Here is a 23,717-nt window from a genome sequence, read left to right on the forward strand (position 1 = left end):
CTTAGTATACTGGATTACATTGCAAATAATAAATGCATTTGGTTTACACTAATCTTGGCGCAAATACTTCGTATATTTTGGGACCCTATTTTTTTTTTATTGTATCTGGTGTTATTGTGTACAAACAATTTCTGCTATGTATCTTTGACGAGGTAAAAATGCTAATAAAGTTAAATCAAAATTTATATGTATTTTTGAACTCTTCACTTAAAGTTTTCATTTTGTATCTCTCTGTCTACTGATATACATAATCTTATTTAAGGTATGACTAAATATTTTAGGTGGCTTATTCTTATATAGTTCATCCTAAAATTGCCTCATTCATTATATAAAGTCATTTAAAATGCTCTGTTCTGATTTATATGCAGTAAAATGCAAGTTTGTGGGGAAAATGCATGATAGACAATATAATGATCCCAGTGTATTCATTAGCTTCACCAAGTACATTTTCTCTTCTTTCATTGTGTTATGAAGAGCTTAACTTTATAAGGATTTATCCATCCACATAAATTCATATGCATATTTATTTCTCTGGAGCAGTATAACTTATTTGTTCCTGGCAGGAGAATTATTATGTTCAGCCTACAAAGATGTTCAACTCAATTCTACAATACATCAATGCAATTTAGAAGTAGTTATAATTTTTTGGTAACACATTAAGAAGCTGAATTGCTATTCACATAATAGCAAGGAAATATTTTGGGAAGGTACAAACTAGTACGTAAAGATAGCAATTTGCTCTTGCAAATGTGCTTTTTGGAACGAGGCAGTGTATACCTAATAATAATGATAATAATAATAATGGTCTCTGAATGTAGAAGCTTGATTGGTGAATTAAATTAAACATTTGGGCAAAAGATTACCTTCAAAGTAATATACTTTGCCATATTAGAAAGAAGTTTTCAGCCAAAGTACCAAATTAACTTTAAATTACTGCCAATCAAGAATGCACATATGGTCATTAGGTAGAACCCATCATTAAGGCCTAGTTCGACTAAGCTCCCACAACCCCTTAGAACTGAATTGTTACATGTTAATAAACTATTAAAATTAAAAATAAAATGAAATACTAAAGGGAAAAATGCATCATTCTCTATTTTTATTTTATTTTTAGAATATATTTTTATTGATTTCAGAGAGGAAGGGAGTGGGAGGCAGAGATAGAAACATTAATGATGAGAGAGAATCATTGATAGGCTGCCTCCTGCATGCCCCATACTGGGGATCGAGCTTGCAACCCTGGCATGTGCCCTGACTAGGAATCGAACCATGATCTCCTGGTTCATAGGTCAACGTTCGACCACTGAACCACCCCACCTGTACTGCATCATTCACTTTATAGTTTGCTAGAGCCTACCCTTGGAATGTGTTTTACCTCTTTACAACAAGATAGGAAGGGTGATATGTTTTGTTTTTCCTATAAAAAATAGGAAATATTCATAAGTAGTATGTATTAAAAGACAGGTTGACAAGTTAAAATAAATAATGACAGTAATTGAATAAAATATGAATCCATGAGTTCATACTAATTATAAATTAAGAAAGAGGGAAGGTCTTCATTAGAGCAGAATGTCATTTTTCTGCCTTCCTAATAATAATTGATTCAGGCAGGAGTTATCAACAGAGGCTAAAATTATTGGGTGAAAGATTGATGAGACCGGATGTTCACAATGTCTTAAAGTACCCTTACCACTGACTATTTATTAGACAGAGGAAGATATAAACAAGTGGAAGAATATACCATGTTCATGAATTGGTAGAATCAACATCATTAAAATGTCCATACTACCCAAAGCAATCTATAGATTCAATGCAATCTTTATTAAAATACCAATGGCATATTTCTCAGATCTACAACAAACACTACAAAAATTTGTCTGGAACCAAAAAAGAAGCCCTAATAGCTGCAGCAATCTTGAGAAAGAAAAAGGTTGGAGGAATCACAATACCAGATATCAAGTTATACTACAAAGCCACTGTACTCAAAACAGCCTGGTACTAGTATAAGAACAGGCATGTAGATCAATGGAACAGAACAGAGAACCAAGAAATCGACCTGAACCATTATTCTCAATTCATATTTGACAAAGGAGGCAAGAGCATACAATGGAGTATAAACAGTCTCTTCAATAAATGGTGTTGGGAAAATTGGACAGGTACATGCAAAAAAAAAAAAAAGAAAGAAAGAAAGAAAGAAAGAAAGCTAGTCCATCAACTTACACCTAGAATAAACTCAAAATGGATAAAAAACTTAAAGGTAAGATGTGAAACCATAAAAATCTTAGAAGAAGCCATAGGCAGCAAAATCTCAGACATCTCACATAGCAACATGTTTATCAATACTTCTAGGGCAAAGAAAACTAAGGAGAAAATAAACAAATGGGACTACATCAAAATAAAAAGCTCCCACACAGCAAACAAACCATCAACAAAGTGAAAAGAGATCATGGGAGAACTTATTTGACAATGATACATCCAATAAGGGGTTAATTATCAAATATATGAGGAACTCATGCAACTTAAAATGAAGACAAACAATCCCATTAATAAATGGACAAAGGACCTAAATAGGCACTTCTCCAAAGTGGACTTATAGAAGGCCAAGAAACATGAAAAAATGCTCGAAGTCACTAATCATCCAAGAGATGCAAATTAAAACAACGAGGTATCACCTCACACCTGTCAGAATGGCTATCATCAATAAACGACAAGTGCTGGCGAGGATGTGGAGAAAAAGGAACCCTCGTGCACTGCTGGTGGGAATGCAGACTAGTCCAATCACTGTGGAAAACAGTATGGAGCTTCCTCAAAAAATTAAAAATGGAACTCCCATTTGACCGAGTGATCCCACATGCATATATGCACACAGACAATAGAGTGGTGAAGGCCTGGGAGGGGCTGGTGCAGGGTGGAGGAGGTCAATGGGAAAGAAACCACAAACAAAGGGGGACACCTGTAATACTTTCAACAATAAAAAAATAATTAAGGGAGTGACCAAAATCAGCTTCACCAGTAATCCAGCAAGTTGGCATCATGTACCTCCTCATGTGATACATTGAGAAGGCAAAATATCATTTATGGAGTATTCCAGCTAGGAAGAGGTAAATATCCAAAAAAGTAGGAAATAGGCAAATTCAAACTGAGGGACATTCTACAAAAAAATAAAATATGATTTCTGCTCTTTAAAAATGTCAGTGTCATGAAAGATGAAAGGCTGAGGAATCATCCCAGATTAAAAGGGACTAAAAAGACATGACAACTAAATGCAATGTGTAATCCTGAATGGGCAACATAGTATAAAATATATAATTGGGATAATCTCTGAAATGTGAAAATAGACTATATACTAGATAACAGCACTCTATTATTTTAATTTTCCTGAATTTGATAAATATTCTCTGGCTTTGTAAGAAAATATCCTTGTTTTTAGGAAATTCACATTGAAGAAATTAGTCATGATGTCTGTAATTTACTCTCATGTGGTTCAGCAATAATATGTATTGTGTGTTACTATACAGAGTGTTGTTCTATCTTTCTATTTACCTACTTAGACGAAGAGAGATAAGGCAAATGTGGCAAAATGTTAATAATTGGCGGTTCTAGTTAGAGAGGATAGGTGGAAATCTATTATACTATTTTTTTGAAGTTTTTCTGTAATGTCTGCAGATTGTTTTTCAAAATAAAAAGTTAAAAAATAAAAGACAGGTCGAGCCCTAACTGGTTTGGCTCAATGGATAGAGCGTCGGCCTGGGGACTCAAGGGTCCCAGGTTCGATTCCAGTCAAGGGCATGTACCTTGGTTGCAGGCATATACCCAATAAGGAGTGTGCAGGAGGCAGCTGATGGATGTTTCTCTCTCATCGATGTTTCTAACTCTCTATCCCTCTCCCTTCCTCTCTGTAAGAAATCAATAAAAATATATATAAAAAATGGTCAAAAGGTAAGATCACATTATTGAAAGTGTTATTGTAATTAGAGTGTATTTTGGGTTGATTACTTTTGAATTAAGATTTTATTATTTACAGCTATTCTGGAGTAATCTGTACAAAGCCTTCAGTTTAATCTTCCAAAAACATGTCCTAACCTTGGAATTTTTTCCACTTTTCTTTTTCTATTTTTTTCTATAGCATTTATCACTATATACCATATTTAATTTTTTATTAACACATTTATTATTGTTTATTGTCTATATTATCCCACTGCAATTTAAATTTCATCAGGGAGCCCAGCTGGGTGGCTCAGTGGCTGAGCATTGACTATGAACCAGGAGGTCATGGTTTGGTTCCTGATCAGGACACAAGCCTGGGTTGATTTCAGAAAGGAAGGAAGAGGGAGAGAGCAACAGAAACATCAATGATGAGAAATAATCATAGGTCAGCTCCCTCCTGCACACCCCTACTGGGGATCAAGCCCATAACCTGGGCATGTGCCCTGATCAGGAATTGAATCTGGGACCTTTCAATCTGCAGGTCAATGCTCAACCACTGAGCCAAACCAGCTAGGGCAATAAACACATATTTAAAAAATAAATTTCATCAGGGAAATTTTTTGGTCTATTTTGTTCACATTTTTTTATTGACCTAAGTACTGTGAAAACTACCTGACACATAATAGGTGCTCAATGAATATTTGTTGGCTAAATGAATTATTGGATGATTAAAAAAAAAACTCAATTTTCCTATGAAAGGTTAGATTTTTATATATCCCCTTTCTACAATTTCAAAAATATCTCTTTATAGGCAACCAGGAGGTTCAAGCAACTAATGAGGTATAATTATTAATATGCAGTCCATTGATTTGGTAATATAATTTCATTCTATAGAAAAATGTTCAACTTCATAGTGTTGACTTAGAAATATTCTTTCATTCATAAATACAATGACATTATAGTCTTATAGAACTAGGAAAGTTTGTATTCTATTGGCATTTAGAAATAAATCATCTATTGTTTTATAATTTTGATACTCCTATTCAGTTTTTCTTTTCCTTCATTCATTCAATTTCTTTTGGTTTAATACTTATTATAGTGCTTTGAGTTCTAGTGATAAAATGACAAATTAAATACTGTATGCTTCTTGCCTTAAAGGAGACCATGTCTAGTTGCAGAGTCAATAATGCAAGCAATGGTTAACAAAATAATAAAAGTTACTATTTTATTGTGCACTTAAATGTCACTCTGCTAGGCCTTTTATATGGGTGTAAGAAATGTTTTACTGTAAGTATCATAACCATAGGTGAGCAACTTTTGGGTGGTTTGTGCGTGTTCCTGTTTCTGCTGGAGGATTTTAGAGATATGGTCAGACATTGGTACAGTGTAGCACAGTGGTTGCAAAGTTTTTTGGCAAGTAGTTTGGTGTGAAGCACAGGGAAAGCAAATGTATGTCATGATGAGTGATGGTAGACAAATTCATGTAGTGATTTCTCAGTTAGAATAAATTGTTTATGTTTTTTTCCTTTCCTTTTTTTTTTTGTTAATCCTCACCCAAGGATATTTTCCCATTGATTTTTAGAGAGAGTGGAAGGGAGGGGGAGAGACAGAGAGAGAGACATTGATGTGAAAGAGACACATCAATTGGTTGCCTCCCTCAAGTGCCCGACCAGGCAGGGACAGAGCCTGCAACCGATGTACGTGCCCTTGATGGGAATTGAACCTGGGACCTTTCAGTCTGAAGGCCGACACTCTATTCACTGAGCCAAACTGGCTAAGGCTGTTTTTTTTGTTTTGTTTTGTTTTTTCCTTTTCAGAGCAACCAGCATGTACCTTGTCAAAAAGTATTTGAAGGATTCATGGTATTAGTTAAGCCAGGTTCCCAAAATCAGGTCAGAAAAATAGGACAATGATTATCTCTAGTGGAAAGTTGACATATTTTATAAATGTACAGTTTGGTATTACTAACACAGAGCTCTATTGCTGAAACATTTACCCTTTAGACTATAAAAGCAGTGGATGTACACAGATATTATGTATTTACACACATACAAACATACAGGAAGCCTCCTTCCTCTTTAATCTTATAAAACTGAGTTTGATGGGGAGAAACCAGACAAAGAAGGAAGAGAATGCTATAATGACGAGCAAAATGGGCCTCAGGTGACCAGCTTAGAAGACAGGGCAATTGTATATCAAGGTGTCAAACTTCACTGATGCCTAAAAGAAAATCTCTTTAAAGAAAAAGTATTTGCTTTCCCTCCACTAAGAATTTCCTTCTGGACATGTCATACAAATAGACAGGCACAGATGGAATGTTACAAAACATCTCTTGAGAGAAAACTGTCAGAGTGAAGGTGGCATTGCCTTTTGTTAAGGGATGCAGTGTTTATCCTGAAAGCAACCCTCCACCAGAGGATATATTGTCACAGTTAGAACAATCTGGTCTTCTATTGGGAACACTTTGGATTGGCCAGAGAATCCAGAACATCTGGACTGCTTAGATAACCAACAGAAGAAGCCATATTTTCTACAGAAATATTGAACACTTCTAAAAAAATTGGAAGGTGTTTTGTAGTACATTCCATGGTTGAAAATAGATTTATAAAATATTTTACTCACATAAAAATGGATCGCATTGCAATATACAAAATGGAATGCTTTGGTGAACTCCAGAATTTTGTTATTATTATAATTTCCTTCCATTAGGGTTTTAACACATTTCCTTAGTATTGAAAGCATTGGAATACATAAAATGTTTTTGGCAAAAGCTGTTTCTCTCATGAGACAACTTTTATTCAATATCTTAGTGATTCTACAGAGCTAAAGACTATTAAGACAAAAAACAATAATCAAAACATATGCTGGCTCATTTCCTTCAATGGATGTAATAGAAGAATCCATTTCTTATCTCTCTTGAATCTTTTTGATCACTCTCTGTTTTCTGAAAACATAAAAATGCTGAGGAAAATTGTGGTAAGTTTGCCACTTTCTTTTCTCATTTTGTAAAGAGACACAAGTCAAGAATTTATCAACACCTGTTTAAGTTGTTTTTCTCCCATTAACACTCTGTGAAGAAATAGGCATATTTTGGGAACTACCAATAGCAGAAACTACCATTTCTTGTTTCCTCCCAATGGAACAGTAAATGACTACTTAAACAATGACATAGTTAAGAATAAAGTGGGTGACATACATTTTAGTGGCCTGTGTAGCTGGGATACGTATATGAAGGGTCTGTCCTTAATAATAAATTGTCTTTACCAAAATGGCAGTAACAGAGCCCTGTTTAACAAAGAATAAGGCATTATCCTCTCATCTCACTCTGTGTACTGATTTTTGGTGGGTGAAAATTAGCAGTGGCTTGAGAAAATAATGTAGAAGTAAAAGTTTCCCCTAAAATGCAATATTTTTTAATATAGACAGACATAATGCAGGAACAAGATTGTATATTCAACCAAATATATTTAACATATTTTTTTTAGATTTTAACATATTTTAAAAATGTGCAAATAACTTGATTTTATTGCAAGCAGAATAATAATAGGTTTCCTGTAAGCATTTTAAAAATTTTCAGTGGCTTTACAAAAATAGATTTATTTTTTCTCACCTTTTTTTCCTGACTCTACAAAACATGCTTATTGTAAAGAATTTGAAAAATCATATAAGAATATGAAAAATAAATTAAAAATCACATGGAATCACACTGCCCTGAGACATAACCACTATTACTATTTTAGTTAAAAATTTTATGCATCTCTTAAATATATTAGGTTTTCAAGTAACCTTAACTGAGGCAAGTGATGTATATATTTAAATACTAATACTAGAAAATAGCTTATATTTTGCCTTTTACTCTGGGCAGTTTGGAAGAGAATTTCCCAAGGTGGTTTACAATCTGTGTTTCTGCTAAGAGTCATGATAAACTCTTTAGCCAAATTAATTTTTCATTCACATATCTATTTATCCAACTATCAGTTATAGATGCCTGGGTCAGCAAGGCAAGTCCAGCAGGAATTTTTTAATACCACTAAGCCACTTTTCTCCATATAAATAATCATATTGGCAAGAGTTTACAAGTATTCACTGAAAAAGTAGGTTAAAACATAATCCTGTTTTAGAGAAAAGGTGGATTTCAAATTCCATTTAGTTAAATTGTGTTTTACAGATGAGGAAACTAAACTGGTATGTGAGTACTCAACAGTTGATAATTCATTTTAATAATTCCAATTTTTATGTGACTACTGAGTTGCTAGTGACAGTAGTCTACTTATGAAGACAGCCAATATGGCATGTTATTTTGATATCTTTAATATATTCCTTTAAGCTATTTTCAATATTGAGATATTTACACAATATAGACAAATTTATTTGGGGAAAATTAAAAGTGTAAACAAGCAGTTGTGATTCATTACCTTGAAACTGTGGGATAGCAACAATGAGCTTTCAAATCATACTCATTTTACATTACATACTAGAGTTCCAAACTGATTTAAGTCTGGCAATTTATGTGTGCCAGTCTTTTAAGCTTTGATAATGGCCTCTTCCATTTTAGTTTCCATGAATTTAACAAGCATTACCAGTCAGTACTTTTAACTTCACTTGCATATCTTATGGAATTGTAATTTCTATTGTGCAGTTATAAGAACTTCTCATCTAAAGATCCCAGGCAATTTTACAAACACAACTGTAAGAAAATCCCTGGAAAGAGCAACTGCTTTAGTTCACTTTCAAGATTTGCAAAATGAGGTACAATGACACAAAACTCTAGAATCTGTAAAATCTGAGAAATGGGCTAATATATAATATCAGTCACCGAGGGTTTAATATGTTCTTACAGGATTCCTGCTCTGGTACTTAAGGGCAATTAGTTCACAAATGATAAAAATGAAGAACAATGGCATGAAGAGACTTCATTAGGTCACAAACAGGTGACTAGTCAGAAAATAAAACACTTTCAAGTAACTTTTGTTTTTTGGTTTTTTTTCTTCACAGTTCACAGTTTCTTCTTACTCAATCCTCATTCATATCAAATTTGAATTCATGGTAAAATAATTCTTGGGTGGCTTTAAAAACTAACTACTTTTTTGTGCTTTTTAAAACATACCATTAGATATTTTGTGAAGTAGAAATAAAATCAACTTTAATAACATTTAAATGTCTACTTTTAATTTAGAGAAATCAACCTGCAGATTTATCATCCTTCATAGAACACATGCTGAAAATAGAATATGTGCCCTAAAAATAGAGACAAATAGCTAACATAGTTCTTACAGATGGCAAATGCAATTCTCAGCAATAACATCTAATACAAGTTACCATAGTAATTTATTGGAAATCAACACATTTTTTTCCCTACTGTATGACCTGAGAGAGTAGTTAGCAGTTTTTATGTGTCATGTGTAATTTCTCACTTACTGATCTGATTGTCAAAGTTCGATATCCAGAAACTTCTTATTAAAAGTTATACCTTGCATTTCATGACCCAGTTGTGCCATTTCTCAACTGACTGCAGGAATTCACAATCATAAAAATGCACAGCCATCTCCCTCTCCCAAATAATGTTGCTTTAATGCCCCAGGATGGTGGTAGACATCCCTCAGGCAGCAGTGACTCAACTTCTAAGGACACCTAACCCAGTGCTTGGCCCATACCTGGCACTAAAAGTATATTTGGTGAATGGGAATGATTTGTTGCTTTTCATACAACATTATATGAATCATCACTAAGCAGCCTACAGTGGGTTGAGATTTTGAGCAGCTTATGAAACATCATCAGTCAATAAGTTGTTTTGACCTAAAATGAAGGTAGTTTTGAGTGAGAAGGCTAAAAGGCTAATTCCAATGTAACCCTGATATTTGAGGGGGCAAGCAATCTGAATCTGTGCCAGCAAACCCAGTGTACATTCTTGATAACCTATAATTAAATCATTGCCCCTTTCTACACAAACTGATCTTGCAAGACCTGTTACCTAAATGCTCACATTTTACAGAGGCCATAAACCATGACACAGCCCCTGAAAGAGGGGTTATCAGCGCTGGTGCCAGGCCAGGCTCTTAGATATGGTCTCAGGACCCCCAACACATGGGGCTTTTTGCAAAGCCCGTGAAAGGTCCGGAAGTATAATCCATATTTGGGGGACAAAGACACCAAAAGGGGATAAAAGAGGGGCTTCCACCATATTGGTTTGCTCAGAATTTGAGAGGCAACCTCCTCTGAGTCCACTGGCATAATAAAGCTGTGTAACTCCATTTCTTTAAGTATTGCTTGGTTTTTCTCCGGTTTTCTATAACATGAGAAGGAATAATAAGTGGTGTGTTTGGCCATGAATATGCTATCCTGTCTGATATCTGATCACACATATGAAAATGTGTGCTAGATGGTATTGGTGGGCTTATTGCAACTACCTTCAACTGAATTATTATTTTTCAAACTGTCTGTCATTTTCCAACACAAAGATGTGAGTTCCAGTGGATTCCCTCTATCCTCACCTTAGGTTTACTTGTGTTTTATAACTTCTGTTATTAGATGCTAGATAGATGAGAGGTGGAGGAAAGTTGAAAAGGGGGAAGCAACTATAGTTAATAATATTATGATAAGTTTACATGGTCACAGATAATTAATAGAATCAGTAGGGAGATTACACTGTAAGGTATAAAAATTGTGGACAAAAAGGGGCCACATGCTAACCTGACTAACTCAGGAAAGGCCTGCGTGGTGGCCTTGCAAACTCAAGAGACGTACAGTAACCACAAAGGATGGTCTGAAATTAAAACCTTTAATTAAAAAGCAGTTTATAGTGGGTAGTCATGTCCTAGGCCAGTATCCTCCCTGACAAAGATCAACTTCCATCTTTACTGAGTCTATTGTCTTTTTGCACCTAAGATAACATACCTGTGCAATGTCAGGACAACTTGTAACTTCCCTTTTTCCGGACCCCTCAGGGCACAGCTCTGGCACAGATTCCCTCATTGTTATTATTACCATGTTAATTGTTTACTGTTAACTATCCTAACCCACTTATGTAAAAGAAGCATGTGTTTATCATTTTACTTTTTATCCAATCCCAGCCGTTTCCCCACTTTGCTTTCTCCCTCCTCTCTAATCTATCACCAATGGATTTCATGTAACAAATTTACATCTCCTCCTTTGATGGTGATGTATAAAACAAGGTTCAAAGCTGCCATTCTCAGGAGCACTATCTCAATACATTGATATTCTGCTTCCTAGAAATTGTCTACAGTTTGGCTTAAATAAACTCCCAAAAATTCTTTACAGGTTTGAATGTTGTTGTTTTTTATGTTAACAAAATGTTGAATCATTATATTGCACACCTGAAACTAACATGACCAATATGAGATTGTATGCCAACTATACTTTAAAAAATAAAAATGAATTGAACTTTTGAACACAAAGTAACTATTTATACAGGTGGTATTACTGTGTTATTTTTTTCTTTGTCTGCTTGCTGTCATATCGTTGATTAATAATATGTGGCAGTGCCTTTCTCATACCATGCCTGCTCTTCCTTACTATACATAATTGAAATTTAGCTGAATATAAATATTCAAAACAGGAAATTAGCAGTATTTACTGCCCATCATATATCTTGTTCCTCCTTGGTAATTGCTATTTGCATAGCCTAAAATATATGTCCATATATATGTTGTTGAGACATTTCTAAGTGGATTTCCTTTTTTATTTTTTAAAATATATTTTTATTGATTTCACAGCAGAAAGGAGAGGGAGAGATAGAAACATCAATGATGAGAGAGGATCATTGATGGGCTGCCTCCTGCACACTCCCTATTGGGGGATCGAGTCCGCAACCCAGGCATGTGCCCTGACCAGGAATCGAACTGTGACCTCCTGGTTCATAGGTTGATGCTCAACTACTGGGCCACACTGGCCGGGAAGATTTCCTTTTATAAAAAAGAGAATTATATAAGAACTATGTCCAACAATGAGAGCTCTTTATTTAAAAGGTTAATTATTTAATACTTGAAGAGAGTGCCCCCTCAGACATCTCTCTGAGTAGCAAATGTGTTCTATAAAGCACAATTTCTTTGAATACATGGGACAAGTAACCTCATTAAGAGTATGAGGGCAATGTTCAAGTAGGTTCAAAAGTGTTGACCATGTAAGAAGAATGAGGCAATTACTTGAAATTAGTCCCAGTGACTGTTTTTACTCCCCCCTCTTTCATTTCTCTGTCATGGAAACAGTGAACTCAAGAGAGCTAGCTGCTCTTTACCTATAAGATACTGTCAAGTTTATTAGAAGATCTATTGTCCAGGCAAAGACCTTGGTATGCCAATTGTGGTCCATAGACCAACACCGTCAGCATAAATAAGGAACTTGTTTAAAATTAAAGTCTTGAGTCTCACCCTGGACTATTGAATTTGAATGCCTTTTAAACCAACTCTATAGGTAATTTGAGTATGCTGAAAAGATTGCAGTAACAACAAAAAGACTGTGAAGCAATGCTCTAGTAACTTCTGGTTGACTCTCCAAGACTGGAAACACAAGGAACCTGTTCATCATTTCCCATGGCATAACAAACACCCATTCTCTTGAAATTCCAATGACATCTGATAGAATCTTGGAGGTTTTTCGGGATTAAAATATTCATACTTCTGCTATCCATACTATAGGTCACTGGTTCTCAACTGGTGACAATGTTGTCCCCTGGGGACATTTAGCAATCTTTGAAGATAATATTTGTCACAACTGGGAAATGTAATTTTGGCATCTAATGGGTAGAGGTCAGGAATGCTGCTAAACATTCTACAATGTGTAGGACAACACATTGAATCACCCCATAACAAAGAATCACCTGGCCCAAAATGTCAATAGTGACAAGATTGAGAAATCTTGCTTCAAAGTTCATATTACTCAGAATGCACTTAATCATCCCACTCATCGAAGTGGTTATGTTTAATAAAACATATAATAAGAAGTACAAGTTAAAGATCTTTATCAAGAATTTACATTTAGTTGAGAAAACAAGTGAAAAATACAATAGAGCAAATAAAGCACTTCCAACGGCTATGCCCATGTATAATTAAATACTAAGAGCTTTGGCCCACTGGATTAGTTCACCAAGAATGATAAAAACTGAAGGGCTTATCATTCTTAGATCCCAATATTGGTTTTTTCCAGGCTCATCCCCTTGTTAATTGTTAATTATGAAATAAACTAATTATCAGAGACCAGTGGTTCTTTTTTCCTAACAGAGATGCTGCTTGGATATTCTAATTCACACTGAATAAAACTGAATTACCAAAATTACTAAAATGCAAAACTATGCTACATAATAAATCTCCATGCTGTAGTTGATTAAAAAAAAAAAAAACAAAACTACAATCAACAGACCTTTGAAAAGATATCCCAGTGTAGAGGTAAAAAATAAGTTGGAGTTAAGCTCACTTAAATCATATATTGCATGTCTAAGGAAATAGCTGACTACTTTAGTTTTCATGCCTGTAAGTTTGGTGGCAATCAAATAACCATGTTGGAATGTCCATATCAAGAAACTGAATGTATAAAATCACTAGTAGTGGACAGTGTGTACTCCTGGATTCAACATAGCCTCCAGGTGTTCTTCTTGGTGGTTTTTGTTTTGGCATTTAGTTAACAAGAACAAAAGTTTGGGTCAGCTGTTTAGATGTCTTATACAATTGGAGAACAGAGAAGTAAGAAAACTGCTATAGTATAGAAGAAAATTTTGAATGCAAAATGTCTGATCTCATCCAAGGAGATAATTTGTTAAACCTGATGGCTCTGATTTGCAGATGCTGCAGCAACATAACTTAAGTTCCTTAATATTTTGGCACTGCATAAGCTATAAAGGGGAGCAGAATATACCATCCAAAAATATGCCTTTTTGGCATAAGGATTATTTTAGGCTGATTATTTTTAAGAAACAGCAGACACAGGAAAAGCTCTGAAAATCAAGAAATTACTCTTATATAAGAGACATTTACATTTATAAGAAAACTTTCATTTGTAAGGGTTTCTCCCTCTCTATCAGAAAGAGAAAAATGACTTTAAATTTCTAGAAACGCTTATCACTGGAGAAGGCAATAATTTGTTTACATAACAACCTTACCCTCTTTGTTTACTGCGCTTTTCCTGCTAATCTCCCATAATGCGCCCCTTTCCCCAACATCGTATTTGGTTTTTAGCTTGAAGGTATTTAAGTTGGTGGCTGGGGCCATTCAGTTACTCAGTATCCTCCCTGTATATAGGAGGTTTACACGCTATTGAAATTCTGTATCTTTTTTTCCTGTTAATCTGGTTTCTTATTACAGGGGGTATCTCAGCCAACAACCTAGAAGGGTAAAGGAAAAATTATTTTGTCTCCCCCACAGCAATGACTGAATGAGTATTTCCTGGATGCCTATTCAGTTTTTAATGGGTCATTGTCTTTCTAGGAAGATGCCACCATATAGATGATGAGAAGGTTTTGATATCTTGGAAAAGTTTGGCTTTCCCATTTTCTAAAACCAGTGGTTAAATATGTCAAAGATGAGTCCTGAGAGAGGTTTAAATAGTTCTTTGGTCTTATTGTATCTCTCGGTAAATAAATGCACTAGGTAAATACTAATAAGGATAGGAGTACATATTACAAAAAAGATTCATTAGAAGAAGGGATAAGGAGTCCACCTGGTCTAAATTCATCCGGCTTTAAAACAATTCATCCTAAATGATGTGCATGTTAATTACATTACTAAAGACATTCTGAGGACTAGGGAGTTTATTGAACAACTCTAATTCCTATTGATTACTTTCTTTGGAGGGAGAAAGACTATGTATGTGCAAGAATTAAAATGAGTTTGAGGGGGAATAGAGAAAATCTAGATGTTTATCATTATTAACTAGTGCTAGTCTCTTAGATAGATAATTTGCTAATTCCCAAACTACTTCATGATGAATGAACTGCCATATTATTTTAATCAGTGTATTTAAACATAACTATTCAGAATAGGATTGATAATGAGCATCCCCTTAATTGGACAGTTTCAGAGTCAAACATTCCCTACAAGCACAATATTAGGAATGCTTAATATCAATGAAATTTAAAGAGTAGATGATAGCCCTAATAGGTTTGGCTCAGTGGATAGAATGTCGGCCTGCAGACTGAAGGGTCCCAGGTTCGATTCTGGTCAAGGGCACGTACCTTGGTTGTGGGCACATCCCCAGCAGGGGGTGTACAGAAGGCAGCTAATCGATGTTTCTCTCTCATCGATGTTTCTAACTCTCTATCCCCCTCCCTTCCTTTCTGTAAAAAATCAATAAAATATTTTTAAAAAGTAGATGATAGTATTCCAAAGTATATTGGTTCTTATTTCCCATTCATTTAATGTTATCAGTGCCAGACATATAGTAGGCTCTTATAATTATCATTAACTGCATAAATAAATGAGTGAAGATCTCCTTTAGGACAGTATACTCAAACTAAAGTAAATCTATTATAAGGTAAAATATAGACTCAAAGTGAATACAATTGCTGGAAATAAAGCTGACCAATTTAATGAAAGATAAATTAGATTTGAAGGCTTTTAAAATATATTTTTATTGATTTTTTACAGAGAGGAAGGGAGAGGGATAGAGAGTTAGAAACATCGATGAGAGAGAAACATCAACCAGCTGCCTCCTGCACACCTCCCACTGGGGATGTGCCCGCAACCAAGGTACATGCCCTTGACCGGAATCAAACCTGGGACCTTTCAGTCCGCAGGCTGATGCTCTCTCCACTGAGCCAAACCAGTTTGGCGATTTGAGGGCTTTTTAAATGAAACACATTATTGCTGCATCTTAAATCTCCCAGAATATCATGTAGTTGGAGCAGAGAAATTGTTTATTACCTGCTAATATTTTTGGGTGATAAACATGTGTCAGACATCGTGATTTGTATTGACACATATGAGTTTATTTAATCCTCAGAGCTTCTCTACATGGAAGTCATTATCATCATCATCATCATCATCATCATCATCATCATCATCACCATTTTATAGAAGAGAAATTTGAGGCTCTCAGAAATTAAGTAATTTGCCTAAGACAGCACAGCTAGTTGGGTTTTAAATAGATAACCTTGCTCCAGAGTTCATACTCTTAAACCATTAAACTGCTTTGCTCCCAATAATAATGATGTCCACACTTTGAGGTCAGGCACAGTTAGAGTATGGACCCAAACCACAGAGAACGCAGAAGAAGTTTATGACTGGCTGATGGGTGCAAGAGCAGCCAGGACTGAGGCCAGAGCCAGTCCTACTGGGTATTGTCAGGAAGGGTGAACTTTGCCCTCTGCCCCTCTTGAGTTCTTATGGATAGATTAATAATAAAATTGACACAAGACCAGATTAAGAGGAGAAAAGCCAATTTAATATGTGTGCATGGGAAATCATAAATGATGCTCAAGATAACATAATAATGCTGACAGAAATGATTGCAGTGGGCACCTTTTTATGTTTTTTAGACTAAGATAATAAACGTCTGAGGAATTGACAGGACAAAAAAATGTTAGTGTTCATTAGTCAGAAATCTAAGCAAGGTTTGAGCTTGGGTAGTAAATTAATAAAGAGGCAACAAGGTTTGTATATGTGAGCTTTTTGTTCTGGATTCCTTAACTCTAGTGATAAGGGTGTCTTTCTTAGCCTTCACATGCAGGGTGGGTACTATTCACATGGGAGATTTATCTCCTGCTTTAAGAGGGGGCAGAGAAAGAGAGAGGCCAGAGTGTTCTTGCACTGGAAGTTTCTTAAGTGACTTTAATTCAAAGTAATCAATATGTCATTATGGGATATTTTGGGTTGGCCTACTCTGAACCCCAACAGTTTCCATCTGGAGAATTGCTTGTGTCAGGGAAATGGAAATTGTAAAAATGGAGGGAATTGGAAAGCTCAGGGTTTAGGAGGGAAACTGAAGGTCAGTGTTTGATGCAAGTCAAGTCAGGCCCCTGCAATTAGAAACCGAAGCAAGCGCATCTGGGGAAAATATTCAGAGACTCATATATGGAACTCTGTCATGTATGAACAATAGTGGGACAAAGTAGTGAATGTATCAACTGTGCTTTGGTTCTTTGTAAAGCAAGGGTCTAATTCTCAAGCTTGTCAGGCCGGGGACTGGAGTGAGGAATAAGGGGCAGGACAATCAAAGACTAATATAGTCCAATGGCCCTTGACTCTTCATTTTTTGTCTCTCTTTCATTGTATCTAGTTCTCTGTATAGTATGTGAAATATGTCTATATTGAATGTCTGACATAATCTTAACTGTCTAAATGCCTTTCCTGTCTGCAGAAATAAACAACTTGAATATTCTCAAGCAAGGTTTTCTATGGTCCAATTCTCTGTAAAATTTCAGCCAGTTTTTGTGGAACTAAGCTTTTTTATTTTTTTTCTAGATAATAGGCTGGTCCAGAATCTAGCCCAGCTCAGGTCTAGCTGAATTATTTATTGCGGTATCCTCTTGGCATTTAGGAAGACTCATTTCATACGTGTGAATAAAATCTCCAAGAATCCATACCACCCACTGGAAAGCTCTAATGTCACTTCTATTAGCTCAACAATATTGAAGAAAAAGTAACAGTGGAGGAAAAAATGCTTAGGTAACTTTGGCAAAGGTGTGCCCTAGCAAGTTCACCTGTCAGAACTGATAATTTGTGGCTTGAAAAAAATCTGTGTTCTTCAAATGCTTTAACATACCTCTCTAGGAAGGTTTTAAATAGAAAGACTTTGAAGGCCTGTATGATAAGTTAAGGGATTTATGAATCAATGGTAGTAAAATATGATTAATAGTGACAGCTTCCAGTTCCTTCTCTCAGCTTTAGTCTTGTGAGTAATATAGCAACTCATCTGATAATTTACCTAATTGCTAGCAAGACAGCAATTTGACTCTTTCAGGGACACTGTGATCAAAACCCCAAACTATTAGCTTACATGCTCTGTGTGTGCCCGAACCTTTTGAAACTTGCAGAGCTGGTGAACTTGCAGTTATGCCATATGTTAACCAACATCATCTCTTTTTTCCACAAATAGTTGGGATAGATCATTCTGATACTATTGCAATAAACCTGGTTATGAATAAGAGGAAAGGAGCAAAGGGAAGACCAAATTTTATAGACATGACATCTGTGCAGCTTTGCCAGGAAGCTGCAGTTTAGACGCATGCCCAGAAAAGTCTGGGTGAAATAGGGAAGGTACTTATCTGTCAGTCACACCTTGGATCAGGTCATTGGCCAGAGTAGGCTTGGCCAATGCAAGTGGGAAGATTTCAGATACTTAAGCTCCTAAACAAAGGAGTTCTCTCTCTTGCTCTCTTGGGACTTTTGTAACTCTTGTTGCAAGGGGTGTGCCCTCCTGGCTCCCCTAAATTCTTCCATATGGCTCATAGCCATGTGGATCCCACATACAATGGACTGATGGACTGTAACTAGCCTGATGCTAAACCAGACCCAGCTCTACCATGGAACGGACACTCTGGACATTGGCCTTGCTTCTACCTCTGCTTAATCCCCAGCTGCACATCTTCCAGGACTGGATTAAGGAAAATGGGACTTTGCCATCTGAGGGATGGATGTAACTCTATAAAAATAAAGCTTTCTACTACATCCCATCCTCCCATGGGGGCCTCCAGAAATGCTTATCCCAGTGGTACACCATGAACTCCACTCCCACCAGCAATAGTGGAAGACCATCCATGCATTTCTCTGATAATTCCACACAAGTATAAATCTCTCAAGGGTAGGATATTGGATGTGTTGTTGCCTTTGCGAATTGATGACTCAGTTGTAGTTCCCTTAGAATGAAGGCACAGTGAGGGCCAGTGTGGCTCAGTGCCCGGTTGTGGGCTTGATCCCCAGTAGGGGGTGCGCAGGAGTCAGCTCATTGATGATTCTCGCTCATTACTCATGTTTCTATCTCTTTTTTTTCTCTCTCTCCCTTTCTCTCTGAAATCAATACAATATTTTTTTTTTTTTAAAAAAAGAAGGCACTCACTAACTTTAAGAGGGACTTTTAGAATATGTGACCTTGGAAGATTCTTTTTGGTTTCTTAATGCTTTTATCTTACTAAGAATAAAATGCTGTTGGTATAAATAGAAATTTATATTAAATTTCTATTTATACCAACCATTGTGGAAGATATAAACCATTGTGGAAGATAAAACTATTGAAAGGTGCTCTAACATTGGCCACAATTTTCCTCTTTATGTTTAGATAGTCAGACATTATTGTGTAAGTTTTTTTCAGTTTCCTTGATTCTTCAACCATTTATTTTTGTGGTACTGGAAGTTTTTCTGGCTATGGGCAACTTGACCTTAGGTCACACATGTTAAAAATAGCCTTGGGTGTTTAACCCTTCTTGGCTGTGTGCCTGTTTATAAGAACAGAACTTTAATAGTTGTATCCTCCTTAGATACATTTCATTTTTCTTCCTCTCTCCTTAATTATAACACTTAACTGTCACTCCTGCCTTGTCCCAAAATGAAATATATGTAGTCTAAGTAAACAGATTTTTATTTGTGCCCTACATATTCTCTCTACTACTTCCCTTAGTGGGGAATAATTTAGACTCTTTGATTAAAGCATATTGAAGAGAATGGCCAGGATGGTGAAAGTATTTTATGCACACAAAGGAAGAGTGAATAAGACTATAGAAGTTGAATCTAGGGAAGTAAAGATCCAGAATGATCATGGTGACTGTCATCAAACTTTTTAAAGGGCTGTTTTGGGAAAGATAGATTAAAAGTCTAGAACTGCGGTCAAGGGGCAGACAGTGAAATAGGGATGCTTATCTAATAGTAAGGTTTTCCAAAGATAGAATTGACTTACTTGAGAAGGAATATGATCCAGTATAAGCTATTAGATAACTTGGGAAGATGTTGTGGAGTAGTTCAATTACATAACATTTAAGTTCTTTCCAACCCTGACAAGCAATTTCTATTCTTTTACATATATAATATATTTCTACTCTAAATTCCTCCATTGACTAAATACATATGTTGGCTAGAGAAAGAAACAATCATATTGCTAAATGATGTTTACCTTTACCTTACTCACATTCTCCCAAAGTAGAGTATTTTAATACTGTGGTCACCTTGACAACAGAGGTGTCTGTTTTAATAGTTTTTAAGTAACATTATTCAAAGGGATTCTATTGCCCAATAAACTGGGGGATATAGTCTTTAATGTTCTTTTTCTTCTCAAACCTCAAAGGGTCTAGGATTAAACATACACTTTGAATTTAAAATCATTGTAAATTTGCTGAGTAGGAGAACATCAAGTGTAATTGTTGCAAAAATTAGAGAGTTTTCACTTAGCATAATATGGAAAAATATTTCTCTCTTGTATATGAAAAAAATCACCAATTAAAAGGCATGGATCAAATTTTATAATTATTACTAATTTCAAACAATTTAATATATATTTATATATATTTTAACCTTGTGCATAAGGCATTAGGGATGTTGTGGGATCAGATTTAGTGAGGCAGATGTTGCAATCATCCACAACCTATCTTACTTGATCATTGTTAATAAATTATAGTTGAATAATAATTCATTAATGCACAATGAATGAATCATTATTAATCATGGGATGATACTGCACATGTAAAAGTCATCCAAAGCAGAAAAATATCAATAAGTAATACAATAGGGAATCCATAGGACATCTTTTTACACTAAATGAATAATCCTCTAATAGGGAACACAATCTTGGATTTAAAACTACTTCAGTTATTTTTCATTGATTTGCTTCTTTCTAACACTAATAAGTTATATTTAACTAAATACTTCCTCTGTATATGCTTTATGCCTAACTCTTTAATTCTTGTCTTCTTTCATCCTTAAAACACACTGAAGAGTTGACACATATCAGGAAACTGAAGCACAGGGAAGTTAGATACCATGCCCAAGGTTATACAGTTGGTACTAAAGCAAAGCAATAAATCTAAATTTGACTCTAGAGTCTGAGCTAGTCACCCATCTACTGTGTTATCTGCCTTGATAAACCAAATGCTAATGTGATTATTTTATTTAGAATAAGTTTATGTAGAAAAACATTTTTTTTTCTGGTTCCCACTTATTTCCCTCTCATTATATGTTCAGTTGACCACTCAAGCTTAGAAGGTGATACTCACCCCGTTTGTGAAGGAGAATGCTGGCATGCCGACGTCCATTTCCATTTTCAACATAACAAGAGTAATTTCCCAAGTCACCTTCTTGTACAGAATCCACAATTAATGAGATGGAAACTTCCTGTTCCCCAAGATGCTCCTTGAGAATTCTAAAATATAAAGCAAAACGAAACAAAAACCCCACACAAACATACACATACACGACAAAAAAATATATAGATGAATTTAAATCTGATGTGAAAATACCTACAGCATCTTTACTTCAAATTTGGCTATGGATTTATGCTATCTTAATAAAATCATATCGTGCCCTTCTCATTTCTAATGAGTATGTTTGTCTTTGTAGATGTTAATGAAGTTGCAGTTCATTATCTCTCTTAACAGGACAATTGCACTGTCATAATAAAGAGGTGAGAGAGACCTTGAAGAAAAGTTTAGGAATTGCTTTCCCTTTAAGAAGAAATCCGATGTAAAAGTGAGATAGATATTCTAATGTCTTAGGCTAGAGGACTAATTGTATACAGGTTAATCAAAAAAAGGAAGAACAGAAAAATTTTGAGTTACTTTGACATTTCAGTTAAAACTTCCAACCTGGCCTTTTTTAAAATGATACAAATCGATTGTCTGTTTTTAAAGAAATATGAAATTATAAACATGTAGACAAAGTATTCTGATGAAGTGCTTAATTGTGACATTTAAAATTAATGGTAAATGTTCACTAATCTCACTGTCAAAGACTTTAGCAATCTTTCTGAGCAAGTGGAAAATTTCAGAGTTGAAGCTCCCTTTCCCTGCTCAGAAAGTTTCAACCCCCTCTACCTTCCCATCTGTCTGGTAACTCATCTCTGCACAACACTTTCTAATGCAGAATTTAAGAATAATACCTTTCTAGAACATTCCCTGGCCACCCACAAAAAGGGAAAGGGGGAACATTAGGAGATTTGTTGTTCTTTAACGTTAGCATTTCAAAGTGTATGAGTAAATGATAAATGGCAGAGGAACACTTTAGTACATATTGGAGGATTGCCCATCTGGGCATTTCAGAACGCAGTTGGAGTATAAGATTCTTGTATAGTTGTTGCCAGGAAAAAAATCCTAGTAGAAATAACCTTATATGATGGTTTTATGTGTTTTTATATTTTATTGAAAAACTTTTTCCTTTATACCTTTGATCAAGTTTAAAAGTCCTTGTTATTAAAAGTGTCCTCTTCCAAGAAGAGGAATCTTTGATAAAGTGCTCATGTACTCCCAGAAGTTGTGACCTTTAGATGGGAGAGTGTTTACAAATGATCAGCATTTGGATTTAGTCATAACTTAATTATTATTACTATCCTTGCTTCTGTTCATTATGATTAAAAATCAGTATCTATGGTCCTGACCTGTATGGCTCAGTTGGTTGGAGCTTTGTCCCATACACCAAGAGGTGTCAGGTTTGATTCCAGGTCTGGTCACATACCCAGGTTGCAAGTTTGATCCTGGGTCGAGGCATGTGCCAGAGGCAACTGAGGTTTCTCTCTCACATTGATGTTTCTCTCCCTCTCTCCTCTTCTTTTCTCTAAGATCAATAAAAAATGAGTATCTATGCCCAAGCATAATTTTAGTCATAACTGAATACCTCAATACTTAAAGGTAAATGAACAAATAAATTGTTTTTTAAAAGAGGCTTAAGAATTATGTCCTCAAATAGATGGTATTTCGAGTGTTTATTCTCTTCTCTATCATTCCCACTATATTCATATTTAGACCTTAAAGTAAGACTAAAAAGGTAATTAAAACATTTTATGTATCCTTTATCATTCCTACCAAGTGCTTTATAGTCTACTTGATGTCTCAAATATGAAAACATATAAAAGGAAATGACAGAAATTGTGTTTGGTTGAGTCCTTTTATCTTGTTAGTATTTCCTCTTAACAATTAAAAAAAGAGCTCTTACAAACAAAAGGCACAATATCACATTTTTTATATTCAACTGTATTTTGGTCTGTTTCACATTCAGTTCACTCCTCAATGAAAAACTCCTTTTTATTTCTCTTAAATTCTTTACAAATGGCATTCATGTTTTACAATTCCATAGTCTCTTAACAGTGTTTTGCCTCTTTGCCAGTATATGTTATAATGTTGTCATTATGATAGTAAAACAAAACAAAACAAAACTTCTTTCTTTTTTAGCTTACTTTCTCGACACTAACAGAGTAAATGTTAATCTTGACTATAAGGTAAAAGAAAAAAATTATTTTACCTAATGTCACTTTCCCAAACTCGATGTTCATCCAGATCTTCAATAAATTTTTCTCCTTTCATCCAATAAATTAAAGGACTGACATCTCCACTGTACCCAAAGAAAGCTCTGCAGGTTAGATTAGCTGAGTCTCCTGTCAAGAGAAGTGATAGACATGTTATAAAACTATCTGTACACTCTTATTTTAGACAAGCTAGAAGGTAACATTTTAATCACTTTATTGATTTAATGAAAAATATTTTTAAATAGTATATTTTCAGGTATTTTCAACCTTTGTCAAATTTATAAAATGTGTGATTATAACAGCTGTTTATTATTTATTTTAAAAATTCATTTTAGAGAGGAAGGAAGAGGGAAAGAGAGACAAAAACATCAATGATGAGAGAGAATCATTGATCTGCTGCCTCC

General features: G+C 35.1%; 1 protein-coding gene across 1 annotated transcript in view; it reads right to left on the minus strand.

Moving 5' to 3' along the window:
• The window catches only part of IL1RAPL1 (interleukin 1 receptor accessory protein like 1), a 749,920-nt gene that overhangs the window by 22,225 nt on the left and 703,978 nt on the right, over nt 1-23,717 (minus strand). The window contains exons 6-7 of the mRNA XM_036304231.1: nt 23,310-23,442; nt 21,074-21,219 (exon numbers count right to left, since the gene is read on the minus strand). Of these exons, the coding sequence (XP_036160124.1) occupies nt 21,074-21,219; nt 23,310-23,442 (279 nt within the window). The remainder of the gene's footprint in view (nt 1-21,073; nt 21,220-23,309; nt 23,443-23,717) is intronic.

This window comes from Myotis myotis, unplaced genomic scaffold, assembly GCF_014108235.1.
Source record: "Myotis myotis isolate mMyoMyo1 unplaced genomic scaffold, mMyoMyo1.p scaffold_m19_p_4, whole genome shotgun sequence".
Lineage (NCBI taxonomy): Eukaryota > Metazoa > Chordata > Mammalia > Chiroptera > Vespertilionidae > Myotis > Myotis myotis.